At 44.8% G+C, this 21240-nt stretch overlaps 1 protein-coding gene across 1 annotated transcript in view; it reads right to left on the bottom strand.

The window, feature by feature from the left end:
• The window catches only part of LOC147892730 (uncharacterized), a 130263-nt gene that overhangs the window by 78694 nt on the left and 30329 nt on the right, over window positions 1–21240 (bottom strand). Inside the window, exons 6-8 of the mRNA XM_087386883.1 lie at window positions 3371–3847; window positions 2984–3231; window positions 2735–2864 (exon numbers count right to left, since the gene is read on the bottom strand). Of these exons, the coding sequence (XP_087243009.1) occupies window positions 2735–2864; window positions 2984–3231; window positions 3371–3847 (855 nt within the window). The remainder of the gene's footprint in view (window positions 1–2734; window positions 2865–2983; window positions 3232–3370; window positions 3848–21240) is intronic.

Here is a 21240-nt window from a genome sequence, read left to right as displayed (position 1 = left end):
CTACTGTACTTGCTATCAAAATCAATGAATCAAGATCGTCTTTTGCCTCACTCTGACTCTTGTCTCCACATATGATTCGCTCCGACTTCCAACATGGTATCAGAGCTGAGGACCTGACTTGAGCATCACCATGAGCCTGCCATCTACTAGTTGTTATTTGTCCAGATGAGGGGCAACGACATCTATTGATTCGTGCTGGTGATTCTGCCCTGATTCGTGCTCCATTTGCTGCTTTTCATACTGTGTATTCATCTCATCCCACCCTGGTCTAGTAGGTTCTGCCGGCCAGAATTTCAAGCATCTACATTCTCCTCTGTCTCATGGCTTCTTTGCCTGCATGCATTGCTGGCCTGGACAAACATGTTGCTACTAGGACACATTTTGTGAAAGCTACTCCATACTGGGCTACCTTCGAAATCGACCTGCACAGCCTGAAATCAAGTCGATTTTCTGTTATGGTCGGCTTTCCTTTGCTAGTCGACTCACATTTTTTTTTAAAGAAAAAGTGATATATTCCATTCAAAACGAATCATACAACAGGTGGGAGAGAAAGTACTCTATCCCTAGCCTCAACAATGTGGCTAAAAAGCCATGGAGGTGGTCTAAAATGCCACGACATCCCAAAAGGGGTCAAATGAAAAAATAATGAGCAGTCCCATGTCCTCATGAAGGATAAAAGTCTCCCACGAGCTGCCAAAGAGGACTCACATTTGGAGCAATCACCTCTTTTCGAAGGCCGTTCCCAGAAAGAGGAACGATGATTTTCTGCTTGCCTGTTGTATTTCACTTTACTTATGGCTGCCTGCTTCACCCTGCCGGACTATCGCGGCATTTATTTGTGCGCACCATTGTCTGCTCAGCCCCGCTATCGATATTTTTCTCTATCTCTGTCATCTTTCTCTCCATATGGGCAACTGAAGCTACATACTATTTTCCAAAAGATAAACAGCATTTTGATTCTGCCTTTTTTGTTCCTGCTACCGCTGCATTGCCATGAAGATATCACCCTCTTCGGATTGACAGCCCTGACATTCAGCAGACTACAACAGGGAGTTCACAAACTCAAAAAGAGTCGAATATGGACACAAAAGAACGAAAGAGCCATCATTCCAAGAAGGGGCCAACTAAGCTTATATCTAGATGAATCCAGGAACATGCGCAAACTTATCCTCTAAAAACACAACATAGTGCAGTTTTCATCTCATGATAGTCACTCATAAGGTTGAAAACCATAAACTCCATCACGCATAGCAAGGACTAGCTACTATGACATCCCCACTTCGTCATCAGCACCCAACCGTGGGTGTAGACCATAGTATAAACATGTGCTCTCACACATACAAATCCACACACCCACACATACTTGAGCATCCATTTATACATAATCTTCGTACTGAATTTTGTTGGCACTCCGGAGGTGAAGAGCAGACTCAGCCATGACGAAGGCTAGCACTAAAGGAGAAGGCTAATCAAAAAGTAGTCCAAAATCTCTTCTAAGGTAGCACTAAAGGGCCAACTAAGCAAGCTTGGGCGTTCTGAAGTTTCTATAAGGGTTCTCTGCCCTGGGTAGTCCCCCTAAAATATGATTGTATTTGTGATTTGTGCGTGAGCCTTGGTTCTATAGAAGGCTCTTGAGATATCCGGTAGGAGTCAGGGGGGGAACATTAGTAATGGTCTCAGCTATTGCTTGCAAACCGATTGAGAGGTTAGCTTTGACACGGGAGGTGCGCACAGTGAAACGGGCAGTTGGAGATCAGTTACTTTTTTAACTTGGGTCTCATCACCTTTGCCTCACCCCTGTCTCCATCATGTCATTCGATTTGACTTCCAATAAGAGAGACCCTGAGGTGGCTAAGACTACCCAAGCTTGATGGCAATGCATCCTGCAGGAAGATGGAAGAAGCCAGCAAGAATGGAGGGGCTGGAGGGAGCATCTAGTCGTGGTGAAGAAGGGTGGGTGGGGGCCCGGGAGCCATCCTGTAACACAGCGAGAAGGGGAGGCGGGCTGAAGAGAGCATCCCCTACAGGAAAGAAGGCTGCTTACGGTAATAAAAGAAAGGAGGAAGGAATGCCATACAAAGGCCAGTACTCCTTGCGAGAAATGGCACACTGAATTAGTCGTGTTATAACAACTAATGGGGATTAAGGGCTGGTAGAGAGGGGCCAATGATGGCCTCCACTTGTGATGGTTCAAGAACGTCTATATTCCAATGGGGATCAAGGGCTGGTACAGAGAGGCCAATGATGCTGTGTGAAGTTTGAGGGCAGTACTTTTTGGACCACAGACTGTTGGCATAAAATATCTAGCCTGATCATAGCTAGTTTGAGGGCACACTAGCTTGTCCAGAGCATTGGTGGGTAAGTTTCCCATTTCTGGCTGATAGTGATAAGGGCTGGCCAGCTTGTGGTTTCCCATGTTCTGTAACGCAAGTCCAATGTAGCTTCCCTCCAAACTTTCCCTCTCAGTCATACCTAGCACACCAGTCTATTCTGGCCCAGAACTGGAGCTACTAGTTTTGCAGTGACTCAGGCACCATATCTCTTTCTTGCTCTTTCAGAGTCCCTATAAAGAGGACAAACTTACAGGTTTAGTGACCTATCAAACAATTTCCAAGGGGGAGAAGACCTCTTTCAGCTACTTTACAATGTTAGCCCAAGAGTAAAACAGATGACACTCTGCCTTAATGAGGAGAGAGAAAAAACCGTCATGGAAGAGAAAACAAATCAAACCAACCTTTTGGTTCATGTCTTGCTCATGCCTTCGCAATGAATACCCTGCAATAGGAAATACCTCAGGGCAGATAAAATTCAACTTTGATAAAATCCTTGCACTAGACTTCAGAATTGGCGGTCCAAGCTCCTCCCTACACAAGAAACTATCGATAATGATACACACACCTTTTTTCCGAAAATAAAGAGATGCAAGGTCAAAATTTCATTCATTCACGCAAAGTATCCCTTACAGTCTGAATGTCTCACTCACATTTCCTGCCCAGTCAATATATGATGTGTTTCCCTGAAATTCCCCATCCAGCATTGATATTCTTTGCACCTCGTGACAGAACTTGGGCTGATATGCACCATACAGTTCACAACCTTTCCTGAGCTTGAAAAGAATGACTGAAGACTTGTGGCAGAGACTAGAGCTGGAATGTGAGATGCAGAAGGGCAATCTACAAGAATCATGATTGGGCCTGGACTAAAAGGACCCATAACATCCTTTGGATGCACCTGCAACCAGAAGAATACAAATTATTTTCAACAGTTGGCAATTGTTGGCTATTACATTTAGGATCGAGAGTGTCTACTTCGTGTTCCGAAACACCATTGTTGAAAGGTAAACAAAAAATAGGCTGCTAGTGATCTCTACCATTCTAGATCCATCATCAGACAGCACAGATTCACCTCGTTGGAGCATACCATACTTGACTCCTGGCTTTAACCCTGCTGCTAAAGCTTTAATTGGATCAAATTTGCCTGCTACCTCTGATAGCTCACAAATGTACACAACAGAGATATCACTGTGGACTTGTTCCCCTGGTAGAACATATTGACTTGCATTGGGCTCTGGACACAAAAATCCCCTGGAGTCCTCATTCATACTTTCAATATTTTCATCATCCTCAACCCTTTTTCCGATACTAGGTCCTGGGTGCAGTAACACAGCAGATATTTTCACTAGTTCATCCTCTACCAGCACTATTGGAGATGACAAAGCAAACAGAGGAGAGGACCCATCGTCTGCTTTAGCACCAAAACAGTGAGTATGCACCATTGAAGCAGATGGAACAAAAGTACGCATTGCATTCACAAGATCTTGTAAACTGGAAGGTCCCCAGACGTGCACCTGCACAACAACAGATGGTTATGTAAGACAAAAGGCTCCAGCTGTCAACTTCACTATAAACAAGGATTGCTAAAAACCAGAGAAAGGCCAATATACAGCAATATAACAATACGATTGGTGATTCTATACACGTGGGAAAAGAGGCTCCCTTCTTTATTATGCGTTCTCTGCATGCATCTCTAGATTCCTTTATGGTGTGGGTAATGCAGTTAGCTTTTGAGCTCAAATTGCTTGCAATTGGCTTTTGTTTGCAGGGACACATCATATATCACAAAAATGAGAACACACAATTGAGTAGCAGCCATCTGCTTTGGAATGGAAAATCCAAACATACTGTAACACATCGAGCAGAACCCGTCACATAGTTGCCATGACCTACACACTAAGAAGACAACATGTAAAACCCAAAATGGGTACTTTGCCCAATTGAAACACCACAGAGTCTTGAGGTCAAGACCACAAGGGACCTAGTCGCCTAACAGTAAGAACATGTGTCCCATACTGTGATTCAAGAGAGAATTGTCTCACTCCCCTTTATGGGAATGTGCTTCTTCTAAGTGAAGCCTTGTCCAGTTGCTCAGCATATATTCTCCCAACAGCCCAATGAAAAATTTATTCAACAATATTGAAGCTGGTACAATGTTTAAGCATTATCTCTCATCTCGTGGATGATGAACGGAAATAAAGGGGCATCGATGCTATACCGAAGGGGATAATCTGCCAATGTGTAGCCCAAGACTCTCAAACCATTTGCACGTATGTGCATACCAACACCTCTGCTCGCCCTCAGCTGCTAAAATCATAGATGAAGATAGAGCCAGCCATGGTAAACTATGTCGGCCTGAGGTATAAGAGCCATATCCTTAACTTAGTATACATATGTGATCACCAGGAATGTTGCGTCAAGCTGTAATGGAGATGCCCCAAACTCAGCCAGAACGATATGATGTGCAATTGACAGCTTACAGCCGATCATCCATTACAACAAGAGAACCTAGAGCCTCTCCATTCGAGCCCAATCTCTCTCTGATCGTCAGCCTCCATACATGCCTGCTAGGCAGACCAAGGAATCAAAGAGGAGACTATCCTGCAAATGAGAGTGAACGCACTGCTAAGTCTAGGAAGTACTACATATCTTCTGCTCAAAAGGGCCTGCATCATTGGTCACATTGTGAAATCGGGTCAAGGCAAATAATACAAAATATAAATATGAAATATTTGAACCTATAACAGGAAGAAAAAATAATCTACAATGTGGTTTCACTGTGCCGCTCGCCTGTATGCTATTTTTGAGGAACCAAGTCCACTGTGTGTTTGCTCTACTTCAGACAAGTGTCACCGTCACCACCGTCGACTATGTCCCTAGTCCAACACACATGGAGGGAAGATCTCTAAGCCTCATATGTGTATCAACACACTAGCAGGTCTATCATGTCTCTTGCTCTGGGTCTCACTACGCCATCTCCTAAGGCTCGCTGGAAAAAATCAACCATCAGCCTCTGATTGGAGTCTCATTGGGCCTCCCGGTCTCATCTCCGTGCCCCGAGCAATCAGTCTCTATGTCGTACAACCTCATGAATGAAGATCACTACACATCTCTTATTCGGATGAAGCAAGAAAGAAAAGAAAGAAAGAAAATTTCTCAAAGTCTTCGGAAGACCAATGGGTCTATGAGACAGTGAAAAACCTCGTACAAATGAGCTGTGAGGGTGGAACTACTAAACAAGCATCCACACCGATGCAGAAATGCAAAAAATGCAAAATAGTAGTACTAAGTACTAAGTACAACATAGTCATGTCAGTGGTCGACTACATATCAATCTCAGCAGCATCATCATCATCATCATCATTATCAACATCATCATAAGTACTAAGTACAACATAGTCATGTCAGTGGTCGACTACATATCAATCTCAGCAGCAGCATCATCATCATCATCATTATCAACATCATCATAAGGGCATCAAGGTGGGCGAGGCGGCATGAACGCGGCGATAGGGTGTTGTCGACCGCTCACAGGTGTGGCCCTGTGATGTCTCCTCGTCATAACTATGCGTCTAACAAGGGCTACAGTAACCCTTGTCAGCCAGGCCCAACTCTGAACAGAGAGGGGATATCCCCAAGTGTAATCTGTGCGTCAACCCTCTATCTGAGCTGTCGAGTCGCTCGCTCTAGGTCACGATCATGTCAAGGTCTCGCCTTGTGGGGGTCCCTGTGGTCTGGCAGGAAGAACTCCATGACGGAGCTCTGTGAGGGGTCTGTCAAGGGAGAGGTTTGCCCCTGTCTCCGTGATCAAAGAGCTAGAGAGGGGTGTGAATCCATCTCTGAAACCACCCTCCTCTGATATCTGTAGGTAGTGATCTGTGTAAAAGCTCAGCTTCACAAGAAGTTCGTGAGGTACTAACCAAGTGTCGTATGTGTGTAGCTATATGAGGTCCTCCTGAATGACTTGGTTAGCCTCATGATAAGTGGATAGAATAGAGGGTTCTCAAGCCTATACTGAAAATGAGGCAGAAAGAAAGAAAGATGCATTAACATCTTTGAGAGGCCTCACGCGCCTATGAGACAAGTACAATCAAAAGAGTAACTCATACAAGCCATTTTGGATTGAGGCAAGGGTCCACTAGGGACCTTCTTGAGTGCTATGCTAAGAAGCTCAAAAATCAAACTCAAAACTAGTACTCAAAATACAAGAACTCCTAGAAAAAGTCTTCGTCCAACCACACTGCTTCATTGGTACCTCGATCACGGAACTTGGTGTAACACTCCCGGATCCTGCGTCCCGACCCATGCTTGAATTTATGAAGAAGGATCTGTTCTGGCTGCAAAACTTCGGCTTCATCAAGAACTTCAGGTTGCTGCTTGTCAAATCCCGGTAAGAGGAGGTCCAAAATACGGTTTCAACCAAGCCACATGGACACATTATGCATAGTCCAATTGTCCGGAAAGCGTAATTTCATTGAGACATCATTGATCTTTTGAATAATAGGAATGGTCCGAAGCTCCTGAAAGACAGCCTACGGCATCGCTTGCCTACCTGCTTCAAACTTTGCTTGATAATTCGGCTCCCAAGTGGGATGCTAGGAAGTCTCGTCTCTCACTGTGTCAAGGACTATGGTCTCTGTGATCTCTGTATCCAATGAGCCATATCAAGAGTGTCACCTCAGCTCGAGCAGACTGTCTCAAGAAACAGAGATAGCTGGACCTCCATCATGCATGCTCTAGTCAGCCTCTGCATCATGCATGGTCTTTGTGTCTCTCGCTTCGCAAATCTGCGTGGTCTACTCCTGCTAATCCACTCTACCCTCAGTCACCTAGATCCTCCTTCTCCACTCCACTATGTCCTGGAGCTGACTCAAACCCGTAGAAATATGTGACATGTCGTTGTGCTCAATCTACCCCTATCTCGTATGGCGCTATCAGCTCCTGCTAACTGATTTGCCTCAGTAGGGTCTGTCAGTGCTACTGCATCTCAATAGATAGAGGCTAGCACGGACTTGATCATGGACGAGGATCAGTTGAGAGAGCAGTCCAAAGCCTTGCCCATTCTAAAAGAAGCAATGGTATCGTCCCCAGCTCTCATAATAGACTGGACAAGTACATAGAAAATGCTCCTTTGTCTCCACCTCCTCTAATGTGCACAGCCTACAAATCCATTGCTCTCTAGGTATGCCTACGGCTCTCTCTGCCTTGATCCTCAACTAATGGGATGAGATCCCGAGCCACTTGGAAAGGAGCTGCATCCAACCTGTTGGTGTTGTATGGGAAAAGGGCCAGCAGCATGCAACCAGTGAATGGTACTTCTACAACAGATTTGGCTGCAGCATATCCTCAATATGTACATATGCAAGCTCATGCCTCTCCTTCAACAAAGAAGGGGTACTCTTCAAAGGGCTTGACTGGATCTTGGTAGTTGTATTTGAGCATTATAGCAGAAACAAATTGCTCAATGGTGCTCAGATGCAGTCAATATGGCATGCATACGCAAAACTATGGGTCAGCACATGCACTTTGGGTTGCACATGGCTGATAGCTTTTGTTCTCCGAGCATGTTTGTGTTATCTTCCTTTTTTTTCCAGAAACTATCTAATGGAAATCCTCAGTATATGTGAAACTCCTCTGTTCTTAAAGTACTGGAGTCTGATGATCATTCCATCCTTTGATGGTCTCAAGAAGCGGTCATGGTAGAACTCTGATCTTGGTGAGAAACTCTTTGTTTCCCCATACTCCAAGTCGATGATGTGTAGAGCTGAACAGTATGATCTCATCTTGTGGGATCAAGGGGGGGGACGGAGCATCCAAGCTATACTGAAAGAGAGGGAGTCGGTCAATCTAAATACCTCGACTGGCGAACCAACTCAGTATATGTGCATACCATGCCGTGCAAGTTGATGACTCAAGCGCCAACCTCGGTAGCATCCAATCAGACAAACCCCAATGCTTATGACGGTATGTCACTGTCTGAAAGATGTTATCCATTTGAATTGATGTCATGGCAAGCTCTACCCATACTCTCCAATGAGGGACTGAGGGCTTACTACGAATCATCGAAGATCTCATAATCACCACTTGTAGCCTCTCAAATCTCCCTCAGTCAATCACCAAGAGACCACTACCCCAGAAGGGTGCTCCACATATGGGTTTCAGCCTGCTAATGTATCAAACAGCCATCCCTTCGTCGGGGATCTTGGAAGTATGCCTAGACTATATATATATACCTTTGTAAGACTAGAATATATAATCATACAAATTTAGATTTTTTGTTGTTCTAAAGACTATCCATAATTAGGTGTAGTTTTGCACAATGTCCATTGGATCCCCTCAGTAGGTGAAGCTATGTTAATGAAGCACTGCTCGTGATGCTTGAAGATCATAACCTTAGGCTTGCCAAGGTTGACTACCAGATCTCTCTCTCTGCAAAACACCTCTAGGGCCTCTAGGTGTCTCTGTAGGCCTGCTCTTGAACAAGATATGAGGACTATGTCATCTACATACAGCAGTATCTGTATCATCAATTTAGCAAGCAATGATCCCATCACGTCCTAGGTGATCAATGAAGGTCGTGATCTCGTCAATGTCTTCCAACACCATGGATTACCCAAGAATATCATATCCAACAAAGATCCTAAGTTTACCAGTCACTTTTGGATTTCACTGTTCGAATCTTTGGGTACAACTCTACTGTTCAGTTCAGCCTACCACCCAGAATCAAATGGCCAGACTGAAAGAGTCAACCAAGTTCTGGAAGAAATGCTTCGACATTATATTCAGTCACACCTAGCAGCTTGGGAAAAGTATCTACCACTTCTTGAGTTTGCTTATAATAACTCTTTCCATAGTGCCATCAGCATGACTCCATTTGCGCTTATGGACACACTCCGATTATACCAACGAATTTTGTACTTCAACATCCAGTGGCCCTAGCCGATCAACTGGTTCAAGAAATGCAAGACATTCTACTCCAAGTCAGGGATCATGTGCGAAAAGCGCAAGAGCAGTATCAACGGTCTGCCAACAAACATAGACGTCACCTGGAATTTGACACTGGTGACATGGTGCTATTATTTGTAGTCCCACATCGTTACAAGACGGTTAAGTCTGTGTTTCCTAAGTTGCGACCAAGATACTATGGACCTTTCCGGATCATCAAGAAAAATTCACCTTTAAGTTACAAATTGGAATTACCACCATCATGGGGTAGAATCCATCCGACATTTCATATTTCTTGGCTAAAAGCACAAAGATTGTTGGGGAGAGGGGCATCCTTGCTTCACTCCAATCGTGCTCTCAATCGAATCTAACAAACCTTCAAGGACACATACTCTCCCTCCAAGTAACTCATATAGACTCCTCACCCTCAGATCATGACTCCTAAAATCTGCACTCCTAAAGTCGCCTGATCATACGAGATCGTGGGATTGTGTCAAAGGCCTTCCAAAAGTCTACAAAGCACGAATAGACTCTCAAGGATCTCGATCTTGCCTCCTCTATGATGGCTCGTAGACTGAAGTTATGGTCAAGAGTGGAATGCTGCCTCCAAAGCCATTGTCCCTGTGTCTTCGTGTAGGAGTTGATCTCTCTCTCTCTAGTACCAATCTATACATCTTGGCCAATATGTGACCAATCATGAGAGTGTGATAGTTCCAAGTGTCCCCATGGGACCCCCCGCTTTGAGTTTTGGCACGATAGTAGTGGTACTCCAAGTAAGGGAGAAGCCTTGGCACACAGTATGATTGAACATCTGCAATAAGATCATGGCCAAGACCTCTTATCCATGTGCAAAGTGGATATTCCACAGCCCCTAATGGTCACGGGCTCTTTGGTGGTGGAGCCGGATGCAATGCAGCTTGCACATTCACTGTAGTGAACAAGATGGATGTGGTGGGCCTACACAAAGAGGACAAGTCAAGTGGTGCATGGATCGGGAAGTCATAGAGCGGTGTCACGTAAGTGTGCTAGACATCCGGATCTGTGATGGGGTCCCTTCCTCGAAAGCATAAGATCACCTAATCTATCCTATGCGAGAGCAAATCCCGCCTCCTACGCATGTTAGTCCTACGCATGTTAGGCGACATGAGATCCAAGGTGCCTCAAGCATCGTTAGGTGCCCTAAAGCCCGCTCACATATGAGGTAAGACCTCATCTCTTGGCACTCATCATCAAACCATGGGTTCTTGGCATCTTCCTAGTTGGGGGGTGTGCTGCGAATCGAGTTGTGGGGAAGGATCTAGCGGCAGCATCCTGAACCATTGATACAAGAGTGTCTTAAGCATGGGCGGTGAGGGTAGGAGAGTCCCATCCTGTGGCTAACCTAATAGTCAAAATGTTGAATGCCAAATAGGAGCTAGTCAATGCCGGGTGAGGGGAGGAACAATCAAGTTGAGTACTCGTGACACAAAGTCTGGGAACCCATCAAGTAGTCTTGTGCTTGTCTCCCCTCCATATGGAAAGCAAGTGAGTCCTCCACATGACCGCCATCTCTAGAGACCGGTATATATGATCAAGTCATGTACTGCTCCCATCTCCAATAAGTGTCGCCCACACCCTTTTACTTGTGGTGAATCCTCAGAGTGTCTCACTATCCCAAGCTCAACAGGATCTATCTCTGGTACTATGAGGGATCTGATCCAAATTCAAGTAAACTCACATGTCTGCTTCCCATACGAGCATTGAAGTCACCTAAGAGGAGGATCTCCCCCTGCCCTAGAGAACTCTGCAATATCATCATTTATCGTCTTGTCTGGGCTTTAACCCTCTGTGGTGACGTCATGCGCATAGGATGATGTATCCATGGGAAGTAGCACACAATGAAAATTGACATGTGTCAAGCAATTGAACATGTTTCCACGTGTGTCGTGCATGTTTCTCCTTCCTCATCACATATATATATGTGGTCTCAAATGTGATCTAAAAAAGAACTCCCACTGTCTCTCCTCATCTCCTAAAATCAGCCGACTCCCAGGTGTATCCTGTCACTGTGGGTATCCCTCTCTCTAGACTCTCATGAGTCTCAATATAGAAGACCACCTCTTTGTCAGTGTAGGTCTCTACCTCCTAGGTTCAAACCAAACGGTGCCATTGCAGTTCCACACACTGCTGTACTCAATCTATTCTCTACCTTCACGCCATAGGCCCGACACCCTCATTTGCTGTCCACCTCTCCCTCTTCCTTTCTGCCATTTCTGCTCTGTCTCAAATAATCACTTTGCCGTCTCTGTAGGCAGCCTACTTCCCCTCTCGTCTTGCTGCCATCACATGTACCATCCCCTCCCTCTAATGCTCTTGTTGCAAGAGCATGAGATCATCATCAAAAAACGTCCTAGTCCCCTTCTGTGTTGCCCTCAAACTCATGAGGGTGGACCTATTTGTTGCTGTCCGGAATCTCACTATCAATGGCTTGGTTGGTCCATCGGCCTTGACCACCCTCCAAGCTGTCTCACAAGGTCGACACCCATCTGGTGAACAATGCTTCGACATCCGCCATAGGGGTGTCACCTACTACTAGTCCTCTAACCACGACATTCAAGGCCTTGTTGTTATGTCTCTTATCCTCTTCTAAGGCATTGGATATGAAATCCTCCTTGGGGGTTGACCGTTTTTAACCGCCTCTTTCACTTTAGCATCTTTGCTTTCCCTTTGATACTTTGCTGCATGAATTCAGCATGTTTCCCTTGCATAGTGGCCTCCATGGCTGTCATCTCCTTGTCAAAAACAATCCTTATCACCTAGCAGCAGAACAATCCTTCCCCTACCTAGTTAAAAACACAGGAAAGCCGCCTCAAAGGGTCTAAAGCACGAAGCAGTTTGTACAATGATGAGTGAAAATTGCTTGGGCAATGATGGCACTCTCATACCAAACAAGTCACTTGGACAATGATCATACAAAGAGAGTACCGACCTTTAGTGCGGTGTAAGAAGTAATAGTTTCTTATCTGTCACAAACAAGAACTCTTGGTATTTTGCTCCAAAGAATTTTGGGTGAAGCTCCTCGAAAGCCTAAGCAAATATACTACATGATATAAGACATACCCCATCCCACTACTCACCATAGCCCACCTAAAAGAGGCCAACAAGAAGCTGCAAAGTGGAAAGGCCAAGGATCAGAAAGGTCCTCCAACCAAAACTCCTAATCCATGGGTGGGAAGTGCTTGCTCAAGCTGTTCAATGAAGCCAATGAAGCTTCCTCGCTTCCTAGACTGCAAACACCATCATTCTCTTCACAAAGTTGAAAGCAGTAGATCCCATGGTCACAATTGGGCCGCTTGATGGCCAAGGTGTATGGGTTTACTCTTGAAATATACATCAATGAGTACGCTAGCAGAGTGGACATGCGATAACAGGGCCGACATGCTTTCGACGAGACTGATCCACAACACACCACATCTTCACCCTCAAGGCAATCATCGAGGAGGCCAGACACCAGAAAAAGGAGTATATTATTGCTTTGTGGATTTTCGGAAGGCCTTCGTTTCAATACCACAAGTCTAGTTTCAATGCACTACTCCAAGCTTTAGATATTGTAATGAAGGGGAAAAAGAGGACAAGTTAGAGGCCCTTTAGGTGGAAAATGTGGAGGGACTATATAAGTCTCCATCCACCCCCTACTATGTACTTTTTGATGTGATATCTAGTCCTATCTACTCTCCCTTCCTCCTTGCCTACGCTCACTCACTCTCTCTCTCTTCCCTACTCCCTCTCTTTCCTACCTCATTCTCTCTCTCCTACCCTTCCTCTCCCTCTTCCCCTCTCTCTCTCTTCCTCTTCTGCTCCTCTTCCCCCTTTATCCAAATCTATCCCTACCCCCTTCTCTACATTGGTATCAGAGCCCCGACTCTGGCACCTTTGTTTTCCCCCCCCCTCACCTTCACTTCGAGGCACAATCTGTCACACTTTGGTACCAAGAGCGTTTCCTTTGGATGACACTTGCGTGGAGGCTTATGCTGCATCTACTACCCTGGCGAACCAATTGACTGAGAAGAGGACAGAGAGACACTTGCGCCAAAGATATTGTTGCTTACGAAGGGCTGAACCTGCCAAGCCTTGCTTGACCGCCTAGCCCTGGTGCGCCTTGGCACCGCTACCTTGGTCAGCTACCTTGAAGAACCTCCAAGCTGCTTTGAAGAACATCTCTAGTTTCGTCGACCGAACCAAAGCACACAAGCTAGCTCCCTTCTAGTCTCGTCAACCGAACCGGTACCCGACCAGTTTCGTTGCGTCGAATCATCCAATCCATCTCAGGGTATAGCTATTCGGTCGCTCAAGCCCTCAGCCCGTCAGCCGCCATAGCCTCAAGGAGGTTCCTGCTATTTTGACGGAGCACCCGCGTACCTGCTCCCCCGTCGTCCCCGCTTGCCTCAGCCAGCCAACCCCCATCGTCCCTACTTGCTTCAACCATCCATGCCACGCAATCCACGCCACACCCCGCTCCGTCGCCGTACCATCACCAAGCAACGCCTGCAACAAAAACCTTAGCTTCCTAAGTAGTAGGTATTCATTTCTTTTGCTCCCTCTCCTTTGCCACACCTATTCTCTATACCCCTTGATGTCATGTAAGATAATGGAGTGCATACATCTACGCTTATAACATGTAAGTCACATTGCCTTTAGCATAACATCTTCATTCATTACTCTTATTCTCTTTGGTTACTTTTTTGGATCTGCCTGGACTCACTTCCTTTTCATGCATGTGTATGTCCCTTTTGATTTATTTTGTACATCCGTGTTTGCATTTGTGCACTTCTCCCCATCAGATTTATTTGTCACTTTGTCTTCATGGGATGTTGCATCCTTGACCTTATCACAATCAAAGTCAAATATCAAATAGTCCTTTGTTGATCTCATCCCTACCTTTGATACAATCATAGGACCATTGTGGCAGTAGAGTGTCCAAAACCTTAAAACTCATCTATTCCTAAGGGAAAATCACTCATTGATGCACTTTCTACAGATTTCATAACTCCATAGTCTTGAAACTCCTCTACTCCTAAAAGAACATCACTCATTGACACCTTGTGCATGGTTTTCACAATTTTAGAACTTTGTTTGACTCCAAGAACATATTAGTATCCATGAACTCATCTATGCTTGATAAGATATCACTTTTGAAATCTTTGTCTTTCTCAATGTGCATGAATACTCACAAGACTCTCTTGCTTTCTTGTAAATGACACAAAAAAGGCAAAGTTCAGGACAATGGATAAAGCCTCTTATAAATGGAAAAAGTATTTGCAATAATAAACAGTTCACTTTCAGCCTCTTCTTAGGGGCCTTTTAGAACCCGTTTGGAGCCATTTTGGCTCCGTTTTGAAGCCTCTTCAACGACCTTTCTTCTGAGCCTCTCCATCGATATTTTCGTGTTTTCCACACACTATCTCAGGGGCTCATTACAGCAGGGTTTTTGTTATCCATTTCTCCTTGCCTACATTCGAGCTATCTCTCTCCAGGACCAGTCACAATGGCACCGAAGCGTGTTCCTCATGATATATCGCATGACTCTGATGAGGCTGCTCAGTATGAGCAAGTACCTGCCACAGTGGTTGCATCTACTGGTGGTGCAGAGGTTCCTTCCACTTAGCCTCTCTCTCCTGCATCCCGGGAAGTGCAAGCAGCACAAACGCAATTTATGGATGCCCTTTCCTCTATAATCCAAGGTGCTTTCCGCCGGATAGGACGAGTTCAGCCAGCAACTTACCACAGCCATGGCTATGCAGGATACGGCTCTTGTCCAGATGGGACAGCACATTGGTCAGCAGATCACATCTGCCATTGCTATGCAAGATAAAGGTGAGCAGCCCGCACCCCAGCAAGGGGACCATTCTGACAGTCAAGATGTTTTGTCTGCTCCACGCAAGGGTTTTATGACAGATGCCCGCCGTGCCTATGAGCATCAGTCTTCTGGACCATTGCATGTACCCCAGCTTGGGGATTATCTGGACATAGATGATGCATTTTATGTGCCACAAAGCACCTTCTTGCGAGATGTCATGCCATCTTTTGGCTCTCAACTTTCTACATCTATGCAAGCTGAGCCGTCTCTTTTGGGTTGACCCGTTGGGGTGCATCCGGCTAGTGCTTCTTGTTAGAAATAAGAGAGTGAGAGAGCAGGAAGCAAGAGATTTGAACGTAGTGCTTGCAATAGAAGAAGTGACTAATACAAGGAGTGGGATGGGTTTTGTCTAAGTGACAAAACCTTATCCTTCCACTAACCGTAGTTAGTGGACTAACTGTGGTTAGGGGGAAAAACCTCTAAATGAGGGAAAAGTGCCCCTAACCTACTTATTACATTACATTGGTCACTGCTGAATTATAATAATAATTCTAACACCCCCCTGCAGTGCCAATGTCATGTACAAGGAAATGATCAATCACCAAAAGGAAATAAGTTCAGGGCACTGCGAAATGCCTCAAACTTTTCACGTGGAAGTGCTTTGGTGAAGATATCTGCAACATTGTCATGTGTTGACACATAGATCATACTGATCTCTCCTGCATGCAACTTCTCTTTGTGAACCTCAATGTGCTTTGTGCGAGCATGAAACACAGGATTCTTTGCCACTGCTATAGCACTCTGACTATCAGTGACAATCGGAGAAGGACCCTCCAATGAAAGGTGAAGATCAATAAATAAACGATGCAGCCAAACACATTCAATTGTCGCTGTGAAAGCTGCCCTGTACTCAACTTCACATGAGGAGGTAGCCACTGTAGACTGTTTCTTACTCAACCAAGAAATGCAAGCATGTCCTAGAAAGAAACAATTCCCACTGGTGGACTGCCTAGTATCATAGTCTCCAGCCCAATCTGAGTCATTGTAAGCATGCATCTGCAAGTCAACCCCCTGGGAAACATCAAGCCAAAAGACTTTGTACCTTGCAAGTAACGGAAAATGTGTTTTACAGCCTGCCAATGCATAATCTTTGGGCTGTGCATATACTTGCTCACCTGAGAAACTGAAAACTGAATATCAGGTCGTGTATTGCAGAGATAAATGAGGCATCCAACAGCCTGACTATAGAGTGTGACATCAATTGATTCACCCGCATCATGCATTGTAAGCTTCAGCCCCAGCTCCATGGGAGTGGACATAGGCTTGCAATCATGCATGTTGAATCTGTCCAAGAGCTTTTAAACATACTTGGACTGAGACATAACAATGCCACGTTTCTCTTGAATAAACTGATCCCCAAAAAGAAATGTAACAAGCCCAAGTCTGACATATCAAATGTAGCTTTCAATTGGGCCTTGAAATCTGCAATTACTTCCTCATTTGATACGGTGAGCAGCATGTCATCTACATAAAGAATGATGACTAGAATATCCCCCCCATCCTTCTTGATGTAGAGGGTGCTCTCAGTTGGACTATTGTGCAGCCCCTTGCTGGTCAGAAAGGCATCAATTTTGGCATACCATGCACGTGGGGCTTGTTTCAGCCCATACAAAGCTTTATTCAGCTTGCATACCTGAAGTGCATTTTCTGAAATTTGAAAGCCCGGAGGTTGTTTGACATAAACCTCTTCCAACAAGTCTCCATTAAGGAAATTTGTTTTAATGTCCAACTGATGAACATTCCATTCAAAATTTGCAGCCATGGCTATAACTGACCTGATGGTTGTCATCCTGGATGTAGGAGCAAAAAGTCTCCTCATAATCTATGCCCTTTTTCTGAGCATATCCTTTTGCAACCAGCCTTGCCTTGTACCGATCAACGAATCCATCTGGCTTTCTTTTGACTTTGAAAACCCACCGTGTACCTATGGCATTTTTACCTGGTGGCAAATCCACAACATCCCAAGTCTGATTTTTATTAATGGACTGCAACTCATCGTGCATGGCATTCATCCAATGCACATTATCTTTTGCTTCTTCAAACGTCTCAGGCTCCTCCTCATCAAGAAGAGTACCTGCATAAGCTGATTCAACTGAATGAGCTCCCTCCATGTGCCTTACTGCACTACGAGTTCTGCCAAGCAATGGTGCACTACGAGTTCTGCCAGGCAATGGTGCACTACGAGTTCTGCCAGGCAATGGAGCTTCAAGCCTACTCTCCCTGAGAGTCTGAAGCAGCCAATGCGGGACTGTTTTGGCTGCGTGTATCTCTTGAATTTCTTGCCTGACAACTTCATCCACACCATGAGGTTGTACCAATTCAGCTGGGAGCTGAATCTGTACTTGTGGAGTTGGCGGAGGTTGCTGTAAATTCTGATTTTCAGTGGGGGAACCAAATGCTATAGGAAGCATCCCCTCAAACACATCATCTGAAGAGGCCGGAATCTGAAATTCAGCATTTGTATGTGCAGAATTTTCAGAGAATATGACATCTCTATTGACAAAAATCTTGCGTGTAGCAGGATTGTAGAGACGATAGCCTTTGCTTTGTGAACTATATCCCACAAAAATGCATTTTAGTGCCTTATCTGACAACTTGTGTCTGAACTCCATGGGCACATGGGCATATGCAACACAACCAAAAACTCTGAAGTGGTCCACTGAAGGCTTTCTCCCATGCCATGCTTAATAGGGAGTGATTGTCTTCAAAGCCTTTGTAGGAGCCCGATTTGAAATGTAGTCGGCACACATGAGGCCTTCCAGCCAAAACCTGTGAGGCAACTTCTTACTTATAAGCATTTATCTATCCATTTCCATGGCGGTGCGATTCTTCCGTTCAGCTTTGCCATTCTGATGAGATGTAAGCCTCACTATAAGCTGATGCATAATGCCTTTTTCTTTCAGGAATGTCTCAAATTCATGAGACATGTACTCCCTCCCTCGATCTGTGCGAAGTGTCTGCACCTTGAGTCCTGTCTCATTTTCAACCATAGCCACAAAGTGTTTGAAATGCATAAACACTTCTGATTTTGCCTTGAGACCATAAACCCAAGTGTAGTTGATAAAGTCATCTATGAATGTAACAAAATAGAGATAACCCCCAAAAGCAGGTGTCCTCATGGGACCGCAGACATCACTGTGAATAAGTTGTAATGTTCTTGTAGCTTTCACTGCACCATCCTTCTTGAAGGGAAGCCTATGCATTTTGCCAAGAATGCAACCTTCACATGCATGAGGAGAAGGCGACTCCAAAGGAGGTAATGCATCAACCATATCATGCCTCTAAAGTGTCATTAAGTTGCCATAGCTCATGTGCCCATACCTCGCATGCCATAACTCCGCATTGTGCATTGCAATAGTGGGAGTGCTAACTGATAATGTAAGATGGGATCTTTTCTCATATAAATCAAGCTGAAAAAGACCCCGATACAAAGTACCAGACAACCTCAAAGCATATTCATTTTCTTTGTCTCTAACTGCACACTTGTCATCATTAAAAACAACCTAAAATCCTCCTCTATTGAGTGAGGACACTGAAAGCAAATTCTTCTTTATACCTGGCACATAGAGTACATCTGATATTCTGAAATCTGTGCCATCAGTGGATGTGAGAATAATGTCTCCCACTCCACACACTGAATGAGAAGAATTACTTGCACAAGTTACCTTCTTCTTGGTGGGTGAAGAATGCAAAGTTACAAACAGATTTTTCTTGGTAGTGATGTGCTTTGAAGCACCACTATCAAAATACCAAGTATGTAGTGTCTCATCAACACTGAAAGAGCATTCATCCTTTGAAGGATCACTGCAAGTCAAAAAAGCATATGGGTCATCATCATTAGTGGCTGTAGTATCTGAACTACCCACTAAAAAATCTGAAGTGCAAGTCAAAAAGGCATAGTGCTCTTCAACCAAGTTGGCTGCAACATCTCCTCCATCATGGCAATGTGGACCTGATGCATCTGATACAGCCGTACCAGAATCCCTTTTCTTTTCTTTCGCTATGCACTTCTTGCACTCTCCAATATAATGACCTGGCTTTTTGCAGTAATGACAAATGCCCTTCTTTTTCTGCTTGTTTGTATCACCCTGTGCCTTATAAGAAGGCTGTCCAGAATCAACTTTATGCTGATGTGTGGGCTGATGGGCATATGGCTTATGCTGCCCTTTACCCTTGGGCTTGAACTTAGAGAGCATAGCATGCTCGCCAGCCCGGGTTGCCATATTCTTGCGTGTTTGTTCCTCCTGCAACAAAAGTCCTACCAACTCATGAAAGGAGAGAGGATTGCTGCCCCCCCTCAATGACAAATTCAGCGAGGTGTGGAAACCAAGATAGGACTCAGGAAGAGAGTTCAGAGTGGTGGAGATCATCTCTGAATCCGGAATGACTTCATCAATGTTCAGCAATTGTTCCCCGAGATCCTAAAGCTTCATGAGGTGAGAATTCATGGAATCTCCCTCCTGCATATGTGTATGGGAAAGTTCTCGCTTCAGAAAGGAAACTCTAGCATCGTTTCTTGCTGCAAACATACTCTCCAATATTACCCAAGCTGCCATAGATGTCTTGCATGACCGAATATGAGGTATAATGAACCTCTTGACAGAAAGAGAAATTACTGAAAGAGCTCGGGCATCTCTAGAGTCCCATCTTTTCTGCTCTGCTGTGGGAGCTCCTGCAACGGCTGCTCCAATTACCTGTGCTGTATTTGTACCTCTACCCCTGCCTCCAGCTGTAGGAGTGACAGGTATAGGCATTGTATCTGATCTTTCTTCATCTCCATTGACATAATCCCAAAGATTTCTGCCAACTAAGATATTTCGAACCATGAAACTCCACAAAGAGTAGTTGGTGCCATCCAACTTATCCTCCCCTGTGAGAACCCCAAACACCTCATTTGAGTTGTTCTGTGCCATTTTTGCCACATAAACTCAGAAATACAGCAAACTGAACAAGTAAAATCCCTTCCTGGGATGTAAGATGCACAAATAAAATCTGCAAAGAAAGATATGCCCACAATGACAAATACTGTCACAGCCTGTCAAAGGCTCAAAATGCACCACGATGCTCTGCTCAATGCCCAAAAATCTGCAAATAGAATCTGCAAAAGGTGGCAAAAGTCTGCAATTTGACTCGTACTGAGTCCAAAACTGTCTGCAAACTTCCAAACTGCTCTTTTACCTGCAAAATTGCGACTTAAATGCAAAATCCCCAATTTCTTGTGGGAGACTGCATACAAAAGAGGGCAAATGGTTTGAAAGCCCCAAATGTTGCACAAATTGCACTCTGCCTGCAAAAGCCCCAAATTTCTACAATTCTCTGCAACAAATGCAAAAGCCCCAAATTTCTCAAGAAATTGCAACTGAAAGGGGCAAATCAACTAAAAGCCCCAAATTTCTGCAATTCTCTGCAAAAAATGCAAAAGCTCCCAAAATGCAAACCAAACAATGGTTCTCTGCGCAAATGCCTACCAAAAAACACCTTCCAAAGTCCACCTACAAAGACAAACTCTGCACGAAGTACGGGCTCCTCAACTTGTACGGAATTGACAGTATGGAAATGTCCGTACGGATTCCATACAATGTACAGGCTGTGTACGGCGAATTTGTACGGATGGCACTGAACTTGTACGGACTGTGTTGTATGGGGCTTGTCAGCTCTGCTGTACGGTGACTTGTACGGAGCTCTGTGTAAGGACGAAATGTACGGATTTCTGTACGGACAATCGTCACATATCTATACGGAACTAGTAGTACGGCACAGGTACATCGGATGTACTGACTATCAATGAAGGTACGGCGAAGGTATGGCTGTACGACGAATGTACGGCTGTACGAAACAGTCCGTATGACTTGTACGAACATCATCGCAAGAGCAGCGTACGAATGACGAGCAGTAGTACGAAAGTCCGAACGTTGTACAGCGACTATACGACGCAGGATAGTACGGCTGTACGGAGGGATCTGCGAGCAAGGAGCTTGGAGCAGGGAGAGCTTGCGGGCAAGGAGCAGGGAGCAGGGTCTTGCTACTCTAATACCAAATGTTAGAAATGAGAGAGTGAGAAAGCAG

This window comes from Dipteris shenzhenensis, chromosome 16 (assembly GCF_047967505.1).
Source record: "Dipteris shenzhenensis isolate YYH24624 ecotype China chromosome 16, Dip_SZ_1.0, whole genome shotgun sequence".
NCBI classification, from domain to species: Eukaryota; Viridiplantae; Streptophyta; class Polypodiopsida; order Gleicheniales; family Dipteridaceae; genus Dipteris; species Dipteris shenzhenensis.
This window is presented reverse-complemented; position numbering and strand designations above follow the sequence as displayed.